At 44.5% G+C, this 20,244-nt stretch overlaps 1 protein-coding gene across 1 annotated transcript in view; it reads right to left on the bottom strand.

The window, feature by feature from the left end:
• Positions 1-15,558: 15,558 nt before the first annotated feature.
• C4H1orf87 (chromosome 4 C1orf87 homolog) overlaps positions 15,559-20,244 on the bottom strand; it is a 38,859-nt gene continuing 34,173 nt past the window's right edge. The window contains exons 9-12 of the mRNA XM_084852359.1: positions 19,241-19,275; positions 18,843-18,845; positions 18,639-18,792; positions 15,559-17,325 (exon numbers count right to left, since the gene is read on the bottom strand). Of these exons, the coding sequence (XP_084708485.1) occupies positions 17,165-17,325; positions 18,639-18,792; positions 18,843-18,845; positions 19,241-19,275 (353 nt within the window). The 3' untranslated portion in view covers positions 15,559-17,164. The remainder of the gene's footprint in view (positions 17,326-18,638; positions 18,793-18,842; positions 18,846-19,240; positions 19,276-20,244) is intronic.

Below are 20,244 nucleotides of genomic sequence, written 5' to 3'. Positions count from 1 at the left end.
CATGGATAAAGAGGTCCCTAATCTGGTAAGTGGGAGAAATCCCTGGTTCAACAACAATAATTAGCATGTCTTTATGATGTCGTCGAGGACTTCATATTCTCTTATTTCCTTACTCTCCAACACAAGTTGAAGCATGTTGTGCAGTAACAGTTCTAAAGATGTTTTCACTTGTTCCATCAGATGGAGAGATAGTGGTGGTGGAATCCTGATTATGGCAGAACTGATTTGCAGTAAACCCCCAAATTGTTACTGTCCCTGTGTGGGTGGGCTGCTTCTATCATGCTCACCCCACACTCGGCTTGGTATGCAATGCAGGTGAGAGATGGAGCAACATAGGCTAAAAATTGACATGGTGCAGACTCCTGGGAGACAGGGGTAGATGGAAATGCCCTGTCCCCCAAAAGTAGCCATGCAAACTGACCTTTAGTGCATTATTCACATGATTTGAATGTGAATCTATGCATCGATAGGTTCTTCACATTTTGACTCGCTTGTTGCCAAAGGGTTGATCGTGAGAGCTTGAGGGAAGGTTTGCATCTGTTATCTGATTATATCGCTTTTCCTTCCGGGAACAAATTTCCTGCTTGCTGAGAAGTCTGCTTTTGATTATGTAAGAACGTTGCAGCTAGTACTGGTTCAGACCAGACATTCATCTAGCTCTACACCCACATAGAATGACAGGCCCAGTGCCTCCAAGGAACTGCTGTGTGCAGTTCGTAAATCAGGATTCAAAAGCTGCACATGGTATACTGATGGAAGGGGGATGTCTCTTCTGAATTGTATTCCCCTTGGCATCTGTGCATGTGAGCAGTATGCTCTTAAGTGGACTAGGCCGGTCAAGTCTGGTCCATATTCCTTAACTTTTCTCATTCTGCCTGAATGGCAGTTTTGTAAAGTGTTGCATATAGTTGCATATTCTCTAAGGATAGCAGTTCTTGTAAATAGTTCCCCTTTCCTTGCTTGAATTCCTTTTAAATTGGGAGAGTGCTTCCACACTGACAGCTCCTAGCACTACCAATCAGAAGGCATTGAGCCTTTCTACACGAGGCTTTCATTTTGTACTCATAATTGCTCACTCACTGACATTTGTGGGTCCTTTACATGACGTCATCATCCTCCAGGGCCTCTCCCATGCTTTGCGGCCACTATTGTGGGTTTCCCCCCCCTAATGAGGAAAGTGTGGTATTTTTTCTGAAAAGCCTCTGTAATGCCATAGAAATCTCGAATTGCACCATTCCATTATACTACAGTGCCATCTAGTGCTTATATAATGGAATATATAGAAAGGCAGAGAAAGACCCCCCCCCCCCCCGAAAGGAACATGTAAGGAAGCTGATATTAATTCCGCAGAGAATCTGGAAGGAGAAGCCTTGGTAAAGGTGCGGGTTAAAAGCTACATGTACATAGAAAAGCCCATTGTGCAGCTATTCCATCTTTTTCTCCTTAATGGACTTTCTGTGGTAAGAAAAAAGACAGAAGATTCAGTGGGAAAACATGGGAGAGTTACAAGTGGAAGATGATGACATCTGGACCCCCGTAAAATTCCATGAATGACACATGGAATAAAAGCCTCATCTGGAAGCACCCAGGGTCTTTAGCATTTTTACTTTACAGTGTTTTGAAAGTCAAAGCACCATTCATATATTAGGAATTAAAGCCAGCTACTTACAGTGCAATCTTATGCATGGCTACTCAGAAGTAGGCACTGCTGAGTTTTATGGGACTTACTCCCAGGTAACCCTGTATAGCAGCCTCTCCCAACCTGGCATCCTCCAGATATTTTGGACTACAACTCCTAGCATTCCTGAGCATTGGCTATGGTGGCTGGGGCTGATGGGAGTTGAAGTCCAAAACATCTGGAGGGCACCAAGTTGGAGAAGGCTGGTGAAGAGATTTGCAGCTTTCACCTTTAACAATGACCACACTTGTGTTGCAGTATAATGGGCAAAGGATGCTCCCTTGTGGTTTAAGCATGCAATTGTACTACATTTAATTAGTTTCATTGAAAAGAATAAGCATTACTGATTCAGTTTCCCCCTTGTTATCCATTATGTTTATTACATCAGTTATAAAATGATTTTGGAAAAGTAATAAAACCTGAGGAAAATGCACCAGCTACAATGCAATTCAGGGTTGAATGCTTAAGCCCATTAATTGTAGTGGGTTTAATTAAGCATATGTAACTCTGTGCTGGGATTGTGGCCATTAGTTTTCTTCTTAATAATTTGTGCATAAAACAGCAATTTGTTTTTAAATAGGATAGTGGCTGAGCAAATGGACAAAACGTTCAAGTTGCAATTCGGGTTTAAATGTAACATAAAAAATGTTCTACCATGAACATTTTAAAATATACATAAACATAGGATTCGTTTCCCACAATGGGATGGTTCATGAATGTTCCTTAACATGCGCTAATGCAGTTAACATATTCAACTCATTGCAGCTTCTTTATCTTGCAAAATATTCTGATTTTACAAACACACGCAGGACACTGACTTGTGACACCCATTCCCACAAACAAACCTCTCCTTCCCACTGTGTAGACACAATGTGTCTGCTCAGGTCTAAGGACACCTGGACAAGTGGATGACATTTAGTCAACCTTGGCAGGCTTCTTGTTTTGGAGATTAGCCACTGACCTTCTCTACAGTGTTCTCGCTCTTCCTCTCCTTCCTGTTAGGGCTATTTCAACACTACGTTTTAGACTTGAATGCAACAAACATCTGCAAGGCATGCATCACTGGGCCGGATTGGATCATGGCACCGCACCCCCATCCAGCCATACACACAGAGGGAAGTACCAGACTGCCTGCCTTCTCTTCCCACCCTAGTGTGCTGTCCCCACCTCCAACATTGGGGGAGGGAGGGGCTGTGGCTCAGTGGTAGAGCACAAGCTTTGCATGCAAAAGGTCCCTGGCTCAGTCCCTGGCATCTCCAGATACGTTCCTAAAACCCTGAAGAGCTGCTGTTAGTCAGTGTGGACAGCACTGGACTAGATGGACCACTAGATGGACTAGATGGTCTGACTCAGTCTAAGGCAGCTGCCTGTGTTTCTCTATCCATGTGTGGCCTACCATTCTAATATGGCCTACTACACATAATAAAATCCAGCGTCTGCCAGCCAGTTTCACAGAGCTGATTTCCAGGATAAAATCCAAACATTGACTCAATGATGCGTATCTGCTTGGACTGGATTTTGCACCTGTAGGCTGTATTTGGACATGCGTGGATGTCCAGGGATGTCAGAGATGGGGCCAGCTTGATGAACGGGCATGGAGAGCTTCACTCTCCATATCAGGGCTAGATTGGGATGATGATGATTCATCTGATAGGTAATTGGCAGCAAACCAACCCTGCATCTGCATAGTGTGTGAAATGGCCCACACACCACAGCCATTTTACGTTAATATGTTTAACTTCTTAAATAAAGCTACTATTATAGCTGTGGTCTCTCACAAACAGATGGCACCATCTTGTTTTTGTAACAACAACCAACAGCAACAGCAGCAACAGCAACGTTTATCTATCCTTCTAGTACTTTCTTTACAACATGGGAGGGGTGCCTGTGGCCAATTGGGAGGGGGAACAGCATACAGGGGAATCCCTGCTGATAATTCAAATCAGAGAGAACAGTAGGGATCACCCTCTGTTTAGCTTCACCCACCCCACATCCTCTCCAGTGAGGGAAGGCATAGGACTGGTGTAGTCAGTCCCTGACTGCAGCATGGGCTGGAGTGGCTCCAACTTAGGTGTCAGCTGGGGTGGCTTCATCCTTCCCACAGCCACCCCTGTGGGGAAAGTTGCAGGGCAGGCAAAGCTGGTCTCCAACCAAAGTGCTGTTGAAGAAGCTCCAGACGGTGCTTCAGCTGAGAACCAGATGACTTCAGCGGGTGTGGCCATGCCCATGTGATGTCATCCAACCCATGGAGGGCTGGATGGGGATCATCCACCCCCCAACCCCAAATATGTCCCCCACCCCTATTTTATATTTTACAGCCACTAGCTTTAAAAGGGGATTAGACACATTCATGGAGGACAGATCTAGCTACTGCTGATAGCCATGGAGCTCAGTCTTCCCCAACTTCATGCCCTCTAAATGTTTTGGACTACAGCCTCCAGCATTCCTGACCATTGGCCATTCTGGCTGGGTTGATGGGAGTTGAAGTCCACAAGATATGGAGAGCATCAGGTTGGGGAAGGCTGATGTAGCTCTATGGAATCTCCAGGCTCAGAGGCAAGGCACCGTTGAATGTACCAGTTGTTGGGGGCCACCTGGAGGGAGGGTGCTGCTTGTGGGCATCTCATTGGGGCATCTGGTTGGCCACTGTGAGAAACAGGATACTGGACTAGATAGGCCTCTGATCTAATCCAGAACAGATTTTCCAATGTTGTTAAGATGGGGAAATTATTGTATGGTTGTGGAATACATTTCCAACTGGGGTCCTGCATGTACCTTCTTTACTGGCATTTAGAAAGGCCTTAAAGACCCAGTGGTTCACCATGGCTTTCTTAGAACAGAGAGTTTTCAGTAAGGATGGTGCAGACACATGACTGGATCCGGGAGTCCATTGGGCTCCCCCACCTGCCCACACCCCTGGACCACACCTGCTGAGCCTCTGGCCTCAGTTGTCCCTGCTCTCCACACTCACCCAGGCCCATCCACGAGGGCCCACCATTTTGCCAAGCTTATTTTTACAGAAAAAAGGAAGTCATTCACAATGCTCATATTTGAATATGTGCAAATTTGGGTGGGAGAGGCTGATCTATGCAATATTAGAGGCATGAATGGCCCATTTGCACCTCTATTATTGTATATATCAAGCTTTCCCAGCCCAAATTTGTGCATATTTAAATATTCACATTTTTAATGACCTCCTTTTCCCCATAAAAATAAGCCCAGCAAAATGGTGGGTGCTTGAGGATGGAATCGAAGGTGCGTGCAGGTAGCTCGGCATGCTTGTGGGGGCTCGAGTGCCGGTCTGGGGGGCTCAAGTAGGGGCAGTGCTTCAGCAGGTGCCCGCCAATACTGGATAGGGGCGGATTCATCCACCCCTAGTCTTCAGGCCTTTCCCTGATTGGTTTTAACTGCTGGTTGGTTTGGGTTGTAATGTGGTTGGTTTTTAGCATCTTTGGGATGGAAGTTTTACATGTCTTTATTTTAATGCTGGCTTTTATTAATGTCTTATTGTCTTGAAATTTATTGTTATTTCAATGTTGTTTATGGAAGCCTCTTTGAGAGAGTTTTACCGGTAAAGGTGGCATGTAAAACTGTTAAATAAATAAAATAGACCATGTGTCCACCTTCCTTTTTCTTTAAAAGTAAGGACTGATATTTTGGCAGCTTTGTTGACACCAATTATGTTGATCACCCTGATCTGAAAACCTAATTGTTCTCTCACCTGAACTCACCTTAATCCTGATGTGCATCTATTGGAACTGGAGAATGTTGCTCCAATATACTGTTTGCTCTCATAGAGGAAATACATGCTTGTTGAAAGGACATGAAGCTAACCTTGAGGTGTTTTCTGGCAATCTTACACTGTCCGCAGTCAGAGGTTTTAATTAAACATAAAGCACATCGGAAGCAAATTCATAACTGATAGACTGACAGCAACTGCTAGCAATACAGTAAAAGAACACAGAATGCAGGAAGGGGGGAATGAAAATACAGACATATACGGTCTGGATGATAAAACACTAAGAGTGCAATCCTATGGCTGCTAGACACTGACAGCCATAGGATTTTTGTTTTCTAGGAACTGACCTCAGAACCAGCGCTCTGAGGTCGGTTCCTAGAAAATCAACTCCCTGCCTCCTCCCCTGCCACTTCATAGGCTCTCAAGAGCAGTGTGGAGTAGCCGAAAAGGGGGCATTCCTGGGGGTGGGGAGGAGACAGCGGAAGCACCGTTACAATGCTTCCTATGTGCAGGCCAGCCTCCCCCTCCCCCTGCTCTGAGGCACCTTGGCTAGAGAGCCAAAATGGGCCATCTAGCTGCAAATGCATGGCAACCAGAGTGCAGAAGAGAAAATTCCCTCTGTGTTCCACCCGCCCTGCATTGGATAGTCAGTCACCTCTGAGTTCGGAGGTGGCCGACTAGGGATGTCAGAGAATTTCGCCACGAATCTCGGGGAGGCCGAATGCCAGCGCATTCAGCCCCCCGAAATCGGTGGCAAAACGGCACGCCCCCCCGCCCCCCCCCCGGGATGGGACTTACCTTGGGTGAATCCTCCTGGCGGCGGCGGCGGCTGCGGTGGCGGTTCGGCGGCGGTTCGGCGGCAGTTCGGCGGCAGTTCGGCGGCAGTGGCTGCGGCAGCCGGTCTTCTGACCGGCTGCCGCTGCCGCCATTTCCAGTAAAACAAAAACAAAAAAACCTGATAGGCTACGTAAAGATTTACATAGCCTATCACGGCTAGATTTTTAAAAAATACCGTGATAGGCTACATAAATGTTTTCGTAGCCTATCACAGCTGAGTAAAAAAACAAACAAACCACGCGTACGCAAATGGCGGCGCCCATGGGTGCCGCCATTTGCGTTCCTTATTTTGGCACGTCTAGTCTACGTAAACATTTACGTAGGCTACAGTGAAAATAAGGGGAACGCAAATAGCATAGACGCTACGCTATTTGCGTTCCCCTTACTTTCGCCGTAGTCTACATAAATGTTTACGTAGACTACATGTGCCAAAATAAGGAACGCAAATGGCGGCGCCCATGGGCGTCGCCATTTGCGTATGCGCAGGCTTTTTGTTTTTTTTTTAACTCAGCCCTGATGGGCTACGTAAACATTTACGTAGCCTATCACGGCTGACTGCAGGGACGCAAACGGCAGTGGCTACGGCCGCCGCCATTTGCGCACCCGGCCAGCCACGATTCGGGGGGGAGGGACGGAGCACCTCCCCCCCGGCCAGAATTTCAGGGGGGAGGGACAGAGCGCCCCCCAGCCAGAATTTCGGGGGGGGGGAGGGACGAAGCGGCTCCCCCCCACCGCGAATCAATTTCATGAGAAGGTAAGTGACATTCGTACATCCCTATCAGGCCGACTATCCCCATAGGATTGCGTCCTAATGGTATGGTACAATAATCCACAAAAAGGAAAAGAACCACAAGATGCCTCTCTCCAAAGGGAGAAGCTGTCTCCCAACAGAAAGATGAACTGTTATGCTAAGTAGGCCACAGATTAGAGCCTCAAACCTGATATGATGTGAAATACCTGAAAGAGCCTTTACTGGTCTGTGCAAGATGTTTCTGAAATTCACTATCATTTCTAATGTATTTGATGTTTTTGCTATCTCATTAAACAGAAGTCACAATTCCCTGTATTTGACCACCCCCGTGGTGGTTAAATTTAAAATACCACCAATATTAGGATATATTAGGAGTAAAATATTAGGAGTAAAATGGCCACTTTGTATTCACTGTGTATAACTGGCACTGTGACAAAAGTAGAAGTAAACATATGTGTAGCTCTATGTGAGCACTAGTAGATGAATATCTCAGAACATGGTCCAGGATAGAGCCCCTGGGCCTTTAAATCTGGCTCTTGTGTACATGACCACACTGGGATAGTCAAGAAATTTAATGAGCAGAAGCCACATTAGCAATTTCAGGCAACAGCTATTTTATTTAGTGCTGTGCTGAACCCTGCCCGCTACTTTTGTGAAATTCTTCTCTCCCTGCAAAAAAGGCATTGTTTTTTCTGCTTCTTTTCACGGGGGGGGGGGAGAATTTTGAGGAATTTTCTCACTGGGGAGGGGTTCCATTTACCTTTTAAGTGTAGAAGGTGGCCAAAGGTTCTTATTTCAATTTTTTTAACTTTAAAAAAGCCCTGCACACTATCTCAGTGTCATGGGGCTCTTAGCAAAGATGTTTTTAGCCGGTAAAGCTTTCTGGAATGTTCAGGAGACCATGTGATGCTGCACAGTCTCCTGAGCATTCAGGAGCTGCTGCCCAACTGAAAGCCCCTAGGCCGATGTTTCTCAAACTGTGGGTCAAGACCCACCAGTGGCTCTCAACTAATCTTCAGGTAGATGTCAGTGCTTCAGACCGCTCAGTGCCTCTTTGTTTGACTGCCCTGTGCAGGATTAGATGTCAATATAAAATTGTATCAGCAGTTTCCAGTTGATTATGCCAAACTCTGCCTCCATCTGCCACCCTTTTGTGACTGGTGGGGCTCAGTCATTTTCAGCTCTTTTAAGGGCTCTAGGCATAGAAAGTTTGAGAACCCCATGCTGCTATGAGCAAAACTGGGGCTTTTAGAGCTTTAGGGGGAAGTTCTAAGTTCATTCTTGCTCACAGCAGTGTGGGGCTCTTTGCCTAGAGGCTTTCAGCCAGGCAGCAGCTCTGTGCAAGGTGTTTTTGAAATTCACTATCATTTCTGATATATTTGATGCTTTTGCTATGTCATTAAACAGAAGTCACAATTCCCTGTCTTTGAGCACAGGCTCAGGAGACTGTGTGATGTCACGTGGTCTTCTAGGCATTCCAGGAAGCATTGCTGGCTAAAAGCCTCACCGCTAGGAGCATGGCGACGCTGCAATTGCATGCAGGGCTTCTTTAAAGTAAAAAAAGAAAAAGAAGGAAAAAAGAAAGAAAAAAAGAGGAGACCCCGCTGCCACCACCTACACTTAAAAGGTAAATGGGACCCCTCTTTGATCCCCAGAGAGAAAATTCTTTGAAATTCTCTCCTTCCCAGCTTCTTCTGCTGGGGTATTATTTTGCCCCTTCCTCCCCATGAATTGCCAGAAATGACTGGCTTGAAATCTTCACCACAGCACTAATTTTATTTCCATTTATAATATCATGGGGCTTATATCATCCCAAACATCCTGGGATGTCAACGTCCTGTTATCTCCATTTCACCCTGAGCACTTAGACGATCAATTTGTCAACGAGAGAGGTCTGAGACTATGGAGAAGAGGTTATGCTAAGGGATTCTCCAGAGAAGCTCGCTACCTGCCAGCCTCTGTCCTGTGACAACTCTGTCTGTGTGAGGCCTGTCTTCCATAGCTGAAGGAAGGAAGCTAGGAAGGGCCTGGTGCAGAATGGGTTTGATCCTATCGATCTTGCGTCCCTTAGTACGGGGCAGTCCAATTTTCCCTGAAAGGGATTCTACCCTTTAGCATCCAACTGCCCTTGCAGTGTCTTTCATCCAACAGTCCCTGCCTGACCTATAGTAGCTGGCATTTCATTATATATTGCAGGGCCTTGGGTTTTATTATGACAGAGGCATAAAAATACTGCACACATATTGTAAAAAAAGTGGGGTGGGTGCGAGGGAAGAGTCAAGTCTTCTTTTCAATGCTATGTGGATTTAATTAAAGCTAAAATGTCAGTCATGCACATATCACAAGTGTTTTTTCCAGGCACAGATGTCTGTCTGGTGCCAATATGCTGTTTATGTACTTATCTGCCTCAAGCACATGGCCGTGCACATATGCCCTGCTGGCAGAGAGGCACACTGAAGTCTGAAACTCACATTAGGCTGCTAATGAATAATATGCATTCAAAGATGGGGGTGGGTAGGGGACAGACAACAGAAAGTGGATCTTTCACTAACAGCATGCTGTGGAGGTACCTTTGAATTGCAAAGTGTGAGGGAGACAGGATTTGTTGATATGTCAGCATCTGTGAGGCCTGAATGGAAGCCTGAAATGCAACTGGATTTTTTTCGCAGGTTTTGCAAGGGGTGTTTTTGGCACTGTGAGTATTCTAAATCCGGGTGCCGGTGACGTACAGAAGTGTGACTGTTGCTGAGGAATTCTGAAGAGCCACAGCAGATGTTTGGCCTATTTAAACAGCATGAATACTAAATATTCAAAATGTGGAGTGGAATATTCAATTGATTTGGCACAGAGATGTATATTGCCCCTACCCCACGCCACCCCCACCCCCAGCCCATCCTGTCCGTGGCAACTTATGATCCAAATTATGAGAACCATTTTTCAAGCACTACACTAGATATATACTTGCACAAGCGTGTTCACAAGACATCGTGGCCTTAGATGTGACCTTAGTGATATCACTGAGACTTGTATTTCAGGGCTTGGACATATAAATCCCAGGGGATCACCGGAAATACAAGGTGAGCATTACAACCCTCAAATTTGTCCCTAGCTCAGATTTTAATCAGAGCCAGGGAAATGTTCCCAACCAATCTGAGCCAATCCAACATGACTCAGGGGCAGCTTGCACATCATTACATATGGCATAAGCATGGGTTGGCTTTAAACCCAATTCAGGGTAACCTGCATACTCTGTTGCCTGGGGCTTTTTCTCCTTACCATTGCCTCAGCAGCAGTGTTGCCAGTAGGTGATGTTGGACTCTGGACATAATGGTCTGATGGAGGCCACACCCCCTCTTTAGTTGATAATGGCAGGTCAGCCCTGCTGCTTTTGGAGACTCTCTCCTGCTCCTTCTGCTGAGTGGAGCACCGGACCTCTGCCCCAAAGTCCTGCCCTGGTCAGCAGAGCATTTCTTGCCTGCTGGACAGTGTTGTATCCAGATTTGGGGGGGCCTCGCCGGGATGCCCTCTCTGGTCCCTGCTTCCTCAGTGCTCCTGCCTATGGTGGTGGTTTCTCTTCCTGTCCATGCACGAACGCAGGCAGCTCACAAGGAAGCAAACAGGCAGTAGTGTGATGAGCAGCAGCTGCTGGCATCAGTGCCGGACCGGTGCCAAGGGCAGGCATGGCTGGCTACCTGTCGAGGGCCCACATCCCAGCAGGAACCCACCAACAGCATCCCCTGGAGTGGCTCCTCCTCTTCCTGCAGCAACCTGCTTGCTCACCTGCCTCTCGCTTTGGCCCAGACAATGGTGATGGTGAGAAGGAAGGAGCACTAGATGGTAGCAGTGATGGGCAAGAGGAGGAGGAGCAATAGCAGCTGATAACAGTGGTGGTGAGAAGTTCGCTTTGCTGAGGGAAAAGGCCAGTTTGAGGGTGTCTTGCCCACGGGCACTCAAAAACCAGAGCCAGCACTGGCTGGCAGACCCAAGTCTCATCACTGCCCAGAGGGAGATGGCAGGTGCATCTCCTCCCCCTCCCCACTGTGCTTGCTCACCTGCCTTCTTGCCCAACGGAGTGGGTGACTGAGCATGGCAAGGAGTAGCTGTGTTGGGCACCTCTAACTGAGAGTGAGGCAGAAAGTAGTGTGGCCATGTGCCCTCTTTTACAGTTCCCTATTTAAAGGGCTGCCAGAGGACTATTTGAAATTTTGAAGGCATCCTGTGTTTGAAGGACTGTCCCTGACCAATTCTGGTTTAAAGATTATGAACCATAAGAACTGTTGCCCATCAACAATTAACATCTGAACAACAGATTGAATAGGCAAGCACACAGGTCGCTTGGTCGCACTCTTCCACGCTACGATGAGATGTCTTTCTATTTAAATTATAATAGTAATGTCTAAGTTTGCGCCTATATGTATAAATTAGCATATGAACCATTTATGCAAATCACTGCCTGCTTTTGTCCTCTTTTTTGATGATGCATATCCTCTGTTTTGGGTGATTCAGAAGTGGCCACCCTAGCAGAAAGACAAGATTATGAATAATTTTAATTACAAAATATCAGCAGCTGCCCAAAGATGCCATCAGCCGTGCCTGGCATACAGAACCAAAAGACCGACCTTGTAGTTTCATATTGAAATTACCCTGGCTATTTCAGCCGTAAATTTAAGTACTACCCCGATTGTCTTGGTGATCAGGAATTGCATGCAGGCGATTGAGCGGGCTTGGTGGAGGAGCGGTGGAGCATTCTCCGTGCCCAGCAGAAAAACTAAGTGGTGCACTGCTAAAGAACGGAAGCCCTTTCTGCTGTGCCCAGCATAGAAATGCAGCTCTTAGAAAAAGACAAGCATGGTCCAATGGAAGAATAACTTATGAATTGCCACCCTTTCCCTCTCATCCTAGATGTGAAAGGGCCAATTAATTCTGACTCGTGTGAGAAGAAAGGCACACTGCCTTCTTATTATTTTACCTGGCTAGGGATGGGTTACCATCCTATTCAAAACATGTGTCAGGGATGAGAACTGTAGAGACTAGGCTCAGGTCCCAAACAGACATTACTTTAAACCTCTGTCTAGCAGCCATGTCATTTGTTCATTTTTAGTCTAGAGTGGCACAGGGAGCTTGATCCAGATCTTAAAAGCCTCCTACCCCCGCCCCCCCCCCCATGCTAGGCTACCGATCTGAATCTGGGCTCCTGCACCTACTCTAGAGTAAAAATGGGGCAGGAGAGAGGTGGCTGCTAGAAATAGATTTAAAGTAACGAGTTTTGGCCCTCAAAGTATGTCCTGAAAACAGAATCCACTTGTCATCTAAATAACACAGGTGTATCCATACCATTACCCTGCTCCCATTTTTAGTAGAAAATAAAAGTTTAACTATAATGGACTTCCCTACAAGGGTCTCAGAAAATTGTCTATTTGTAAGGGTGGTAAAAATACTTGTTTTTCAAAATGTTAAGGTGACTTCCTTCCTTTGTTTGTCTAGTGTTGTACCTTTATATACAACACTATATAGTCTTTTTCTATATTCAAAGCCTCCATCTCACTTGATTCACAGTTTGGGACCAAACCATTCTTCATTTAGAATACTGTCTGTCTGTCTGTCTGTCTGTCTGTCTGTCTATCTATCTATCTATCTATCTATCTATCTATCTATCTATCAGCAAACCGGTATGCTATTAAAATTCCTTTTTAAAATCAGCACTTGCAAACATATTGAACAAAACTGTGAGACTTCAGGAACAGATGGGAAAGCGGGACAAACAGATGGAAAAACGTCACTTTCACAAAGGAAGAGAGAGAGAGAGAGATGTAAAATCGAAACTTGTCTGAATAAATATTTCAGACAATCCATATAACCCATGCTTTTAAAGGACAATATAGTAAGAGAAGTCTGTGGAGGTAGATACATTATATTTGTTTCTCAGAGCAGGTAGACATAAATAAATTTCACATCTCCAGTGGCTATAGCTTTTCTTGTAGATAACTGTCTCATGCCCTCCACTGCAACTCTGTACAATATATATACAGTACACTGGGATAGCAATTAAACCATAGTAATTTCCTTTACACAAATGCATATATACTAGAGGCACTTCCAGACAAGACTTTTTTGGTGCACTTGTCCTGCCTTATCCACAAAATGTATAGGGGCTCCAGATGTTATTGTCTTCTACTCGTGATCCTCCCATATTTTCTCACTGCTTCTTCTAACTTTTTCCTTAATACAGAAAAATCTGTTAAGGAGAAAAAGATGGAATGGTGGCACAATATTTTCTAATTGTTAGTGCTAGGAGCCTTCCATTTGGAAGCACACCAGGAGTGATATTGTGCTATTTTAGAAAAAGTATACAAGGATTGTTAATGGTATGAACCTACCTATGAAGGCTCTTCAGTGTTAATGATTAAAACTGAAGTACAGAAGAGGGGGAGACGTAGCTGACCAACTATGGTTAGCTGACCTATGCAGTTCCATAGTAAGCAAAATGTCTTTAAAGTGCTTTAGTTGTCCCAGACTGTCCATTCTATGTCAAGTTCAGTGTTGAATAAATTAGTGAGTCGTGATGGTGGCTGATGCTGAAACATCCAGAAGTGAGGAAATGGCTCCAACTGACAATAGAAACAAGAGGAAAATATCCACAAATGCGATGAATGATTATTCTTGGAACCAACTTGCGTGTCCACACTCATTGCCAAAAAAGAGGAAATACATCACACACACCCCAAAGGAGGACAGAAGATGATACCAACTGCATAATAATTGCATATGCAAATTTCTATGTGTAGGTGCAGATTTATTTTATTTATTTATTTATTTCATTTCTATACCGCCCAATAGCCGAAGCTCTCTGGGCGGTTCACAAAAACTAAAACCAAACAACACACAATAAAACAATTTAAAATATATAGAACATTAAAACCACAATATAACAATACAACCACAATAAAACCTAGCAGCAGTACAGGAGTTTAAAATACAGATTTAAAACAGCAAAGATAAAAATTTAGAAAGCTAAAATGCCTGGGAAAATAAAAAGGTCTTCACCTGGCGCCGAAAGGAGTACAATGTAGGCGCCAGGCGAACCTCACTAGGGAGCTCATTCCAGAGCCGGGGTGCCACAACAGAAAAAGCCCTCCTCCTAGTAGCCAGCCGCCTTACTTCCTTCGGCAGGGGCTCATGGAGAAGGGCCCCTATATATTATATATATTATATAATATTATATTATAATATAATATATTATATAATATATTATTATATAAATAATATAAATTTATATTATTTATAAATAATAGCTGGAATTTAAATAGAAATACAACATATCTCACCACAGCAGCAGGGGTACACAGAAGGAGCCTCCTCGAAGGTTGTTGTACAATTGGGCATAACCTGGTAACAGTGCATTGCGCCCTCTAACCCTTCTACCACCTGATCGAACCGCAGCTCGGCGGTGTGGCGGCGGCTATATTTTGGCGGGGCAGAGTTTGGTCTAGACATGACACGACGGCGACCACAGCAGGGAAGACTGTGGCCAGGTGACCTGTGTGCTTGCTCATTCTGCTATCCAGGTGCTCACCGTTGAGGGGCAACTGCAAGGCTCTTGCTCTCCTTTGGCTTTAAACCAGATTTGGACTGGACAGCCCATCAAATAGAGGACACTTTCAGACAGAGGGCTGTCCTCTGCCAGCTCACCAAAGCAGAGGACCATCTCCGCAAAGTAGGACACCTGGCCACTCTAGAACCGACCCAATACCTTTTAAGTCTCTTTCACTCTTTTTCAGGGGCACTCAAAAATACAAAAATATAACCATGTACATTACAAGTGGGGCCGTGGGGGCTCAGTGGTTAAGACACTGAACTGCAGACTGGAAGGTCGGCAGGTCAGCAGTTTGAGACCGGAGTGCTGCGTGACGGAGTGAGCTCCCGTCTTCAGTCCCAGCTCCTGCCAACCTAGCAGTTCGAAAGCAAGAAATTGCAAGTAGATAAATAGGTACCGCCTCGGCGGGAAAGGTAACAGCGTTCCGTGCACCTCGGTGTTCAGTCATGCCGGCCACATGACCACGGAAGCGTCTTCAGACAGCGCTGGCTCTTCGGCTTAGAAACGGGGATGAGCACCGCACCCTAGAGTCGGACACGACTGGTTGGGGACACCTTTACCTTTACCTTTTTACATTACAAGGGATACTATTTTTCAAGGTTTCTACTTGGCTATAATGTACATATTTATTTTTGTATTTAGTATCCTTGAAAAAGAGCTGAAGAAGCTCAAAACATGTTGAGCCATTTCCAGTGGATGTTTTGCTAGCATAAGTGAACCAACATGTTGTCCTTGATCACCTTGTAATATTATAGGTAGAGAATTTCAAGAGGCCATTTGTGCACAGCTTTGATTATAAGCCATTTGTGGGCAGAGAAATTGGGGTGACAATTTCACTGAATTTCTCCAGGAAGAGGAGAAATTCTCCATCAGTTTCTCACACGTAGGACTTACCATTGGCAGGGGTTGTAGCACAGCTGCTTTCTTTTTTCCCTAAGGGTTTTTGTTTTTTTGCTGTAAGTGGGAGGAGCATCAACTGTATTGGCAGCCTGGCCCCCATTTTGCATCCTCCACAATACCCCATACCTAGAATCGTTCTGGGGCACTGTGCAGGGCTGGGGGGGTGGGGGGAGGGAATGTGGCCACCACAAAAAAATAATGGTGAAGAAAATTTTGAGATCATAGAATAATAGAATAGTAGGGTTGGAAGGGGCCTATAAGACCATCGAGTCCAACCCCCTGCTCAGTGCAGGAATCTAAGTCAAAGCATCAGTTCTGTGAAGTGGCCTTTTATTTCTGGGATGGTAAGAGAAGAAAAATCCCAGGACATTCCTGAGAAAAATGTCTTCAGAGAAATTTTGGCTCAACTCTAGTTGTCATTCTTGAGGGTTCAGCACCTTCCCCAGGATCATAAATTTCTGAGGGGTGATAGTGGATATATCTTGTCTCTAATCTAATGCAGGTGCTGATAATACTGCTCCTTCCTATAAGCCCTGTAGCGTGTGTGTGTGTGTGTGTGTGTGGGGGGGGGAACAGTGTTGTGTCCAGCTCCAGGAAAGAGGTGGAGCGTGGAGGTAGTGCTGTGCCAAAATCTGACTTCCCAATTTCTGAAAGTTTTCTTACCCCATGAAAGATGCTTTCATTTCTTTTGCCTCATTTTCAGGGCATTTTGAATTTATTTGGGTGGTATTTTTTGCCTTACCTAATCACTGTAAAGTGGCCAGGGGTACTGCCTATGTTCTTTTCTTTCTATTATACATCTCTCCATGACTCTGCAGTCTCCTTGCTCTTTCTGATCTTAATAAGCCATCTGGATGGAATTACCTCAAGAGATGTCTTGTCCTGGGCTTCATTTGAAATGTGGGAAACTTTCATTGTACAGTGAAAGACAGGATACTCAGACATACATACTCCTCAGTCTCGTCATAAGTAAGGTAAGGACAAGTACCCTGAACCCAAGCGTTGAGAATTTCTCTGAAGTTTCTTCTCCTTTGAATTAATTTATTTTTTGAAATAAATTTCTTTTCTATCAAATTGAATGCGAATGGTTGAAAGAAATGCAGAAGAAATTTTCAGCACAGCACTAGCGATAATGAAGTTACTGCACTGCATCCTGAGCACTGTTTCCTAGCACAGTGACTCCTATTGAGATTTTGAATTTTAAAATGGAAAATTCCACTAGATTAATATGCAGCACTTCTTAAAATGCGTTTTTTAAATAAAATAAAAATCCTGTAAGTCTTCCCTTGCCTGTCCACTTATTTGAAATAAAATTTCAATCAGTTGTCAACTTCTGTAATTGTTGTCATTAAGACAACTAGAGAGACAAAGTCCAAAGGAAATAATCATCAATTCTGTGAAAATAACTGAATTCCCAAATACAAATTTTGTCAGGATTTGTGATGTACAAAATCCATATAGAAAGTATATTTCAAGCAGAAAGCTTTATTTAAAACATCACTCAGGTGGGAAATCTGGAGTGTGTGTTTTGTTTTATCTCATTTGAAAGTGAAGAATTAATGACAAGCAGAAACTTGCAGATATTGAATTAGTAAGAATGTCAGTGGGTGAATAAACATGAGATGAGGGCAAGTACATTCTTGAGCACTGTGCTAATAGTTCAGGTTACAGCTCCTTTAAGTAATGTAGCAGAGGTTCCAGTGGTATCTCTTGTCCAGGACGGAAAGGTCGAAATGCTTTATCAATTTTCAGTGGACTAAGGCAGAGATCATAAATTTGATTGTAGTTATGGATCAAGCGCTTGGCTTTTTCTTTTTCCAACTTGCCTGTATGATTTTTTTTAAAAAGACATTGTTTTCCCACTTGGACAAAATCAGAGCTATATGTTGAGCTAATGTATTCTTGGACAGATTCACACATAATCCCAAAGCGTGGGTTGCTGATACAGCAGTGATCTCTCTTTCTCCTGCCTTTGTTTGTGCACTCTGCTTAATTTCCACATCCTGGTTTCTGGCAAGCTGTAAGGCCTATTCAGATATTAGTCTCTATATGATTCAGATCACATGGAGAGAGACAGCAGGACCACACATACTGGTCCCACCCCTGCTGTCACATCCCCCACCAGATATTGGGACAGCCTATACATTTGGGGCATGCTTCCCTCCTTCAGACCTTCCACCAATACATGGACAGCATGGTCAACATGGTCAACATGGTGATGGGGCCACCAGGGGATCCGATGGCAGGGCAAGCATACACAACAAGCCCTGTCTCTCTCTACATGATCTGAATCGTGTGGAGACAAATACTAGAATAGGGCTGATGGTTCGCCATTCTATATGAACCACCAAACCGTATTTTGCACTTTCCCTCCAAAACAGGATTTCAAACCAAACCATGATCAAACTCTGGTTTACAACCCTGGTTTGGATGGAAAATGCAAACCATAGTTTGCCAGGTCTGATGTAACAGTAATGGGGAGGTGGGAAAGAGAGGAGGAGTACTTGAGCACTGGGCTCATTCCCCTAGTGACTGTTATAACAGAGATTTGATAGTGTGCTCTGGCTTCGACTAAGGGTAGACACAGCTTGTTAGGGATTAATTTAAACTATTTGAGCATAACATGCAACTGAGGCCTAGAGCTTTTACAATCACCCACCTTAACTGTAACAACCACCAACAAGGAGTTCTTCTTGCTACACAGCCTCTGGGAGGCAGATGACGCCTCTTACAAATATTAACTTTGCATTCACCACAATACTGTTTCATGCACTTTACCACGATGACACGCCATGTTTGAGCAGTATGGAAGGAAAGGTTCCTCCTGTGCAAGCACTGAGTCATTGCTGACTCCTAGAGGGATGCCACTTTCGCTGGCGTTTTCATGGCAGACTGTAGCGGGGTGGTTTGCCATTGCCTTCCCCAGTCATGACTACCTTTCCCCCAGCAAGCTGGGTGGCCTTATACAAGGAGTATAAAGGAACTCCCAAGTTGCAATAATTAGCTGCTGTGTACTACCACACAGACATTCACAGGTGAATATGAGGTTGACAGGAAATGCAAGCCAGAAACAAAATCCATTTCCACAAGACAAAATGTTCATTGTAGCAGCCTGCTATCCAACTATAACTATTCTTACCTGTGTTTTTGACATCAGACATATAAAGGGCTCTCTCCAGTTTTCTGAACCGGTCTATCCAGGCATCTCGTTCCTCAGAATCACTGGAGTCAGAAGTGTTGTGATTCATTTGCTTCCAAGTCTTGGCAGCAAGATGTTTGTGCTGTTCTTTGTCCTTTTTTAAAGGAAACAAGGTACGTTTTCAAAAGGTTAGTATTTGTCAACTTTCTATAATATAGGGGTGATCACCAGAGGTTCAGTGTAATGGTACTCCTGATCTTCACTAGATTATTTTGGTCAGCTTATTGGATAAAAACGGGCAAATGACATTTCTGGCATCTGTGACAGAATCACTTGTGTGATTCAGAGATTTGGGTTCAATGGACATCCTAGACAGTACCAGGCAAATTGCTATCAACCTAATTTCCCATGTTGGAGAAGCAAAATAGACTACAATGGTCTTCTCACATGGTTGTACTCAGGCTCGAAGAGGACAATGTGTTAAGGATTTCCAAGATATTTGGGTGGATAACATAAGTGGTATTAATGCTTTCACATACAAGGGTTTTACAAATCAGGTTTATTAACAATTTGTGGATTTATCAACACAGTTTTGACAATACCTGAGAATCATCTTCACTTTTCTCCTTTTTTCTTCCTGAGATGAAAACAGTTGTAAGGTTTTTGTTTACTCAGTTGAAAGAGGACGATTCTCATTTATCTGGGATGGGCTACTCTCAAAATATGAAATGAAGAATGACTTGTGAAGCCACAAACCCTTAGCAATGAAAAACTCAAGTGTGATTCAGTTTTCAGTTTACTTGACCTTGAATTGGCTTCCCAGCAAAATGCTGGGAAAATATATTATTGCCACACTTCAGTGAGCAAACTGTGCTCTCTAGTGGCTGAAGCACACCATGTAACTTGTTCTTTCAAACACAACTGTATGAAACTGAAACATACATCACAGGAACTGTGTCAAGCAAGCTGCATACATAGGCACATCATACACCTTTTCTACTACCAACATCTCAACACTGCTGTGCTGCCATTAGCACTTATCCATTTTGACTAGCACAAATCTCCAGCACAATCTCCAGGGGGCTTGCAGGTGCAAGACACTCACAGAACCCTTCTATTCCAATCCAGTCAGGGTACAATTGCATGCAGAAACTAGGCTGGCAAAAAAAAACATGCATGCATACCATGGGTGCTATGGGCATGGTTCACAGTCCAATCCAGCACCCATGGATGTCTGCACATAGTACCAGTCAGCAAATGGGTGATAACATCTATCAGTTAGTTGGGAGTGGTCTAGATTTGGATCCACTGTAACCTTCCCTCGACAGCTGACTGGCCCACACCAAGATGGGGCCCTTTGGACTATTCACCAGCAGTGTGCCTGCTCAATGCTGTGCAAACCTCCTCATCATGACTCAGCTGAATCCAGAGCAAACACATGCTGGTAGGGCACAGCTCTCTCCTTCTCAGCCATTGAAGGCTTTCTGTCTCCTCTCACTGGCCACAGCTGTTATATGACTATTTACATTGTCATATCTGAAAACCACATGAATGTCTATTTTTTTATCTTGCTTATATCCCTTTGGACTCTGCTGTGTGGTGTGGC

Source organism: Heloderma suspectum, chromosome 4, assembly GCF_057233095.1.
Source record: "Heloderma suspectum isolate Gila_16-S chromosome 4, 16-S_ref, whole genome shotgun sequence".
Taxonomy (NCBI): Eukaryota; Metazoa; Chordata; class Lepidosauria; order Squamata; family Helodermatidae; genus Heloderma; species Heloderma suspectum.
The sequence above is the reverse complement of the archived record's forward strand: the minus strand, read 5'-3'. Positions and strand labels throughout refer to the sequence as shown.